We start from the raw sequence: 6,580 nt of genomic DNA, 5'->3' as shown, positions 1-6,580 counted from the left end.
ACATACATGCAAATTAAAAAAATAAGTAGAGTAAAATAAAATTGATGAGGCTCAAGCTCAGTGTCTGACAGCCACCTTTAAATCCTGAAAATTTTAACTTTAGATTCTGGTCCCTAATTTGACCTCAAAGCTCCTCTCCCGTAACATAATTGTCTCATCCATTTATTAATGATTCAGCCAAAGATTGGTTCAGTGGTCCTCATGTCCCAGCCCACGAGTAACGCGCTGAGAAGGCAGCAGTGACTACAAGAGGCACTCCCTGTTTACCTCTTGTCCCTTATACGATTGTAAAATAAAAGGCCCTGCAGATTCTGGTTTCTTCAAAAGAAAGGCTTATCCCAGTCGCAGGGTCAGTGGAGATTTCCCTGTCAAATCAGTTTCCCCCGAGGGTGAGTGGCTGTGAGGACAGACCGGCTCAAGAGGAAGGAGGAGCAGGTTGCAGGCTGACCAGGTCTGGTAGGTGGCCAGTCTGCCCAGGCTGTGCAAGCCCTGTGTTCCCGGATTGGGGACCAGGAAGGGGGAGGCACACCCTCATATTGTGGGGGTCCGGCAAGCTCACAAAACAGGTGAACACCCACATCAGATATTCCAGACACATGGCTACAGGGAAGATTTTATTGCCAATAAATGGAAAGAAAAACCAAAATGTGCATTTGACATGCTCTTCATACAAAACAACACGAGGAGTCTACGTGAGCGAGGAAGGAGCTGCAACGCTACGGAGGACCCTAGGTCTGCGGCCCCGGGGAAGGGCCCCTCGGGGCAGGCGTCCCGGGCGCCCGGCCGGGCCCTCCTCACGCGCGGCCAGTGCGGACGAAGGGCCTGACGGGGAGAGGGGCCCGGCCGTCCCCGTACCTCCAAGCGAGGGAGCGCTTGGCAGCGTCCACGAAGCTCGTCCCCCCGCTGTCGCAGTCCGGGAACACGCCCGCGCGGCCCCGAGGCCGCTCCCCGTGCAGGGCGGTGGCCGGGGGCCCCCCTCACGCGCACGAGCAGGAAGCCGCCCCTGCCGGCGTCCCGCAGCCCGCGCGCGTCCGTCCTGAGCCCGGAGGCCTCGCAGGCGCCGGCGGCCCAGCCCCGCGCGCCGCCACGTCCGGCTCCCAGCGGTGCTTGCCCGAGGGGGAGCCCGGGAGCCCCGGGCAGCGACGCACCGCGACGCCCCGACGGCCGAAGGCCCGGCCAGGCCGGCGAGCCGGTACCTCAGCCTCCGCGCTTCGTCCAGCGGCCTCATGTGCCGACTGCTGACCTCGCTGCTGAATGAAATGCTCACTGTGGAGAGGTGAGAGAACATTCCAGCAAAATCAGTCTTAAACATAGTTGTCTACTGCACACGAGGGTCCACCTAGAGTCTCACTGGAAAATAACCTTATGATTCAAAGGTCCTTTCTGACTGGAAAGCATTGAGTTCAAAAGTTGTCAGCATGTCTGAGGAAGCAGATAACTAGTTACCATGAAAAAACCTTCCTAAAAATTCAGAGATCATAAAGGAGGGGGAGGTCATAGTTACTTCTGATCGAAAAGCCTGGACACCTGGGCGTCGATCACCTTTAAGACCAGGGCAATATGATTACCTCCGCCTCCCCCACCCCTGCTCAGGGGACAAAAGTGCATCTTAGACTAAAGGACTGGTGATCGCCCTACCAGGGGTGCTGTGGTATTCCAGCTAAATTAGCAAATGGACACTGAAGAAACAAAACCTAGAAAAAAGAAAACCTCTTAAGAGAGGTTGCCTTGTAAGAATTTTCTGCCTTTGCTGTGTGTTTCCGACCTGAGGGCACTCCTTCCACTTCCTGCTACTTCACCCCCAGGGGTAGGTTTATCTCAGAGCTCTGTGTAGGGTCATCAACCACCAGTTTGCTTTCTTGTGGTTGTTTGCAAATTCCTGGTTTCTGCATTTAATTTTGGGGCCAAGTAGGGGTTTTTCTGATTTAATCATTAGGAAAGCACATCATACATTCAATTGCTCAGAAACATTCAAGCAAATACTAACTCTAAGTAACTCCACTTAAACTTTGACTTGGAATATCCTGGATTAGGAGTCAGTTTTGTAGGACTCGGGGAAGAGTTGACATTGTATGTGATGATATTTCTAAGGCTCAAGGAGCCATTTTTGGAGCATGTACTTTTTTCATTAAAACCTAGACCTAGCAATTCAATGTGTTTATGATTTTGAAATCTAAATGCAGACATAACTGGCCTTATAAAAACTTTTGCATTGAGCTTGATGATACACACCTCTCTCAGCCACAGGAGCAAAAAAATGCTAATTTCAGATTCAAGGAAAATCATACTCAGACACACAGGCACAGACACATACACCCAAGCAATGTAGGATTATCTAGTAAGTGATGTCGTCACTTTGTTAAATGTGCTTGATCTTTCACAGCCCTCACAGTGCCCCAGTTAGCATCCAAGAATAGACTTACCATTTCAGTTTGTCTCCTAATTCCTGTCAAGAAAAAAAGTTAAAAAAGATATGATTAGACTTTTTCATAAATAATCCACCAGTCTGTGGGCTGGGGAAGACTTGAGAAGAGTTCTAATCACCACCGCCAGAAAGCAGTCTGGGAAATCCATTTTCCTTCTCCTCCCTGAAGAAATTTCCAGCACAATATATTGACAGAATCTAAATTCTTAAAAAATTAACAAGCTTGAGTGTGAAATAGAGAAAGAGAGAGACAGAGAGGGAAAAGACAAGGGCAGTGACTCTGCTTTGCTGCTCCCCTCAGCTCTGTGTACGTTGGTCTTTACTGGGTCTGGTCCCTAAAGGGTAACATGCCTCAAACTAAAGACAACTAAGACCTAAAATATCCCAACAGGAAGTGGAAATATACATGAGCTTTCCCACAGTGTCTCCCACTGCACAATTGGAGACCAAAAAAACTGAATGACAGTCCATAAGTTGTACCTTTCTGGTGTTTACAGACAAGCTACAAAAGGAGAATTTGAGACAGGAGTGTTCCCTGGGGAATCTGCATAATCACAGTTCCTTAAAGCCTGCTCACCCGTGATTTGGATGGTTTGAAATTTATTTCTCATATTTCCAACTAGGGGAGACTCCCACCTTAAATGCAAGACATGAAGAAATGTAGGGCTGGTACCATCTGATGGAAGTCAAAGGTGTGAGCTTCAGATAATATATTTTCAGGCAATTGCTCCGTTCTTACCTGGAGCAGCTCCACATCTGGTTTGTAGCACATTTCCATGAGTTCTTTATGGATTGCTCTGAGGTCTGTCCTCTTCCCAGTCATTTCCTCTTCCCTTTTTCTGATCTGCAGACACATCTCTTGGCCTTCTCTTAGAAGGCTCTCTAGGTAGTAATCTTCTTCATCCTGGAGATCTAGAGGGAGCATCTGATACGTTTTCCTGATCGTGTCTCTATATCGATACACGTAATACTGCTGGGAGATGGTTTAGAAAACACTTAGTTTTCTTTGATTCATGTCCTCTTCCAAGGAGCTATATTCATCCTAAATTCATTTCCTCCCTCTTCTCAGAAACAAAATTCAATCCTCTTTCATTTTCATTCAATTGTGTTCCATTCTTTCCTACTGAATCCAGAGCCAAACCCACCCCTTCCACACACCACTTTCTTCTACTTCGAGAGTTCGTGAGACGCCCGGAGAAAAGCTTTGATGGGTCATTTCTTTCGTATACATCCTGTCAAATCTGAATGACCCCATGCAAGCGACTGAAATTTATGGGCAATTCACAGACTGTATGCAACCTCCTCATTTCAGTCTCACTATGTAAATTTGTCTCTCATCTCAAACCTCCCAGCTCCACAGGCTGACTTTCTCTCTTAGCAGCCACGGTCCAGTTTACTCTCAGAGGTAGAAGCCGTCAGCAAAGATCTTCCTAAGATTCTCACCCACCTGCCCTCAGGCAGATGTCCATCCTTGTAGCCCTTTCCCCCTGCCCTCCTTTCCTCTATGAACGGGTTTCCACCTCCCCTCTAGGGCCACAGGCTCCTTCCCACCATGTCTGGAAGGTCTGTGGTCCTCACTCCCTGCATGTTCCCTCCCAGCGTGGATGGAGTCGCTCTCTCTCTCACTCTGCACCTCTGTCTTTCTCTTTCCCCTTTGGTTTTTGTTTTTGTTTTTTTAACACGTCTCTTTTCCTCCTACTTGAACCGATATCATTCTCTAGTTAGTGAGCTGCCACTTTTCACCATGACCGTCTCACTCCTCAAACTGCTGTTCACTTTCCGTTGCATCACCTGGGCTCGGGTACTAATCAGACTGAAATACTCATGGTTCTCAGGGATCTGCCCTTTTCTTTCTAGAATGTATGATCTACAGAAATCTCGACATTAAACAATCCATAGATTTTTAAACAACTATTTGAATTCCAGAATTGGGATGGATCTTAAGCCTGAGAAACTTCCCCGAGACCCTGAATCCTGCTTGTGGAATTGTCCCCATCCCTCGAGGCGCCTCCACCCTAGCACTTGTTGCACGTCCCCTAGTGGCCCTTTTGTTGCAGTTACTGCCCCATTAGAGTCTAAAAGCCTGCGAGGCTGTGAGCGTAGGCTGCAGTGGTGGATGGAATATGTATTTCCTGGTGATCAACCCATTCTCAGAATTTCACGGCACATCATGATTTCACATCAAATTATTAACAGATACGTTTCTGGCATGTCTGTCTCAACCTCCTGCGAAGAGAAATTCGTTCTCGTACTTACCATCCAGGGGTCAGCTCCTCTGCCAACTGTCGTGAGATTTTGTTCGATCTCTTGTATCTTTTCCCATAAAGATCTCATTTGGTTGGCCAGCTCCTCCTGTAATGATGAGAACTATGAATGTTAGCACCAGAAAAGCAAACAGATGGGGGTTTCAGAGCCCAAACGATGGGGTGAACCAAGGCCGTAGCGGCAGGTCCTTGCGGGAGACCGGAAGGGCCGCAGCGGGTCGCCACGCTTCCCTGCTCTCCCCCAGGGACGAGCGGTGTCAGGAAGGCAGCGCTGCAGAGCCACGGGCGTCGGGCGGCCGCCCCCCCGGAGGGGCCGGGCCGGCCGCGCCGCCCTCCCGCCTGCCGCGGGCTCCCGCGGGCCCGCTCACCCCGTGCTCCTCAGCAGCCTCGTGGCCGGGACGGCGTCCGTGAGCCCTGTGCGCCCGGGAGCCGGAGCGGAGCAGACAGAGCAGGCTCTTGTCGGCCTCACAGGAGACCGTCCTTGCCTCCCTGTGGCTCGCACACTCGTGCTCCTCAGAGCCCAGGCGCTGCCGGAGGCCGGCTCTTGTGGCGACGGACGCCAGGTTCCTCGGAAGGAGGTTGGTTCTGAGGTGTCTCTTCTCTGCCCGCTGCCTGCGCGCGGGGCAACTGGCGGGCTCTCCGGTTCGCTCCCGGCAAAGACAGAGGCAGGAGCAGCAGAAGCTGTGCCCGCAGCCTGTGGTCACCGGGTCTAGAAGGTAGTTGAGGCACACGGCGCAGGTGAGTTCCTTCTGGAAGGTTCCTGGGATGCCCGAGTCCATTCTCCTGAGGGAAGAAAATCCGGAGTTTATTCCTCTGCCCGAAGACAGAAGAGGCCTAAGCAAATGTGGACTCAGGCTCCGACTCAGTAACGCGCTGCGTCTGGGACAGAAGAGGCTTTGACACACTTTTGCTTTGACACAAATGGAAAACCGAGACGCAAGGAGGGCTCCCAAGCGCTTCGGAACGTTTTCCCCACTGCCCCCTTAGCTCCTACCTGAGGTGGGGCCTTAGGTTTGCTGAGGTCATTTTCCTGCAGCAGCTTGAGCTTCAGGAGCTTGACCTACTTCATAGCTCCAGGTGGTGGGTCCTAAGTGTTCTAAAGGCACCAGTCACAATGCCCAGGGCCGGTCCCGGAGCACAGGACACCTGACTAAGGGTGTGTTTGTTATTTCTTGTAACTGACAGGCCTCTTCCTTGGATGTCCTTTTTCATCTCAGTCTGAATCCACATACGCAAACACTTTTTCTTTCCCAAAACCTTCCTGAATACATTCAGAGTTCATGAACAGGAAACTAAACGCCGTCACGTTGGCTCCTGTTCTAACCAGAATCTACCGACATGAATACACTCATCACCTGCATTTTCCCTCCTGTTCTTATTTTCAATACCACACTCATGAATGAAACCAAAAACTGAAGAGAACGTATACCGGCGCCTCCACTCTTAGGGTAGCCTGAAGTAGGTACTGCATATGGAGGCAAAGAGTCCTAAGAAGCGTTTTAGGTTCTACATCAAACAGAAAACTGTGAGACACCAGGCAACCGCTGTCTGAGTCTTTGCCGTGCACGGGAATAACTAAGAGATGAGTGAAGTCAGAGAACTAACACTAATCACCATATTAATTCCAACTCGCATGCCAAGACAAGATGACAAAATGGAAATGGAATCACTTCCAGTAAGTGGGCAAACAAGGTTATTTCAATGAAACCACCTCAGTTTTCTGGTAAAATAAGGAAATTTTGTTTTTGTTTCCCTCAGGAGGGTCACAGGAGCTGCTCTAAGATGAATGGTGTGCCCACCTAAGGAGAGGCAGATGACTCCACTGTGGGGAAGGCAGAGGACAAATCCAGCCCGGGGATCAAGGCTTCCAGATGTGGGAGCGGCAGCTTTC

At 50.2% G+C, this 6,580-nt stretch overlaps 1 protein-coding gene across 1 annotated transcript; it reads right to left on the bottom strand.

Moving 5' to 3' along the window:
• Window positions 1–299: 299 nt before the first annotated feature.
• Window positions 300–4,764, bottom strand: LOC106729573 (tripartite motif-containing protein 43-like). Its single transcript, XM_032490436.1, has 4 exons — window positions 4,682–4,764; window positions 3,165–3,398; window positions 2,424–2,446; window positions 300–1,266 (listed from the first exon to the last, which is right to left on the bottom strand). Exons 1-4 carry the CDS (start codon window positions 4,757–4,759, stop codon window positions 978–980), a joined length of 624 nt encoding a protein of 207 aa, XP_032346327.1. The 5' UTR covers window positions 4,760–4,764; the 3' UTR covers window positions 300–977.
• Window positions 4,765–6,580: the final 1,816 nt, after the last annotated feature.

This window comes from Camelus ferus, chromosome 10, assembly GCF_009834535.1.
Source record: "Camelus ferus isolate YT-003-E chromosome 10, BCGSAC_Cfer_1.0, whole genome shotgun sequence".
Taxonomy (NCBI): domain Eukaryota; kingdom Metazoa; phylum Chordata; class Mammalia; order Artiodactyla; family Camelidae; genus Camelus; species Camelus ferus.
The sequence above is the reverse complement of the archived record's forward strand: the minus strand, read 5'-3'. Positions and strand labels throughout refer to the sequence as shown.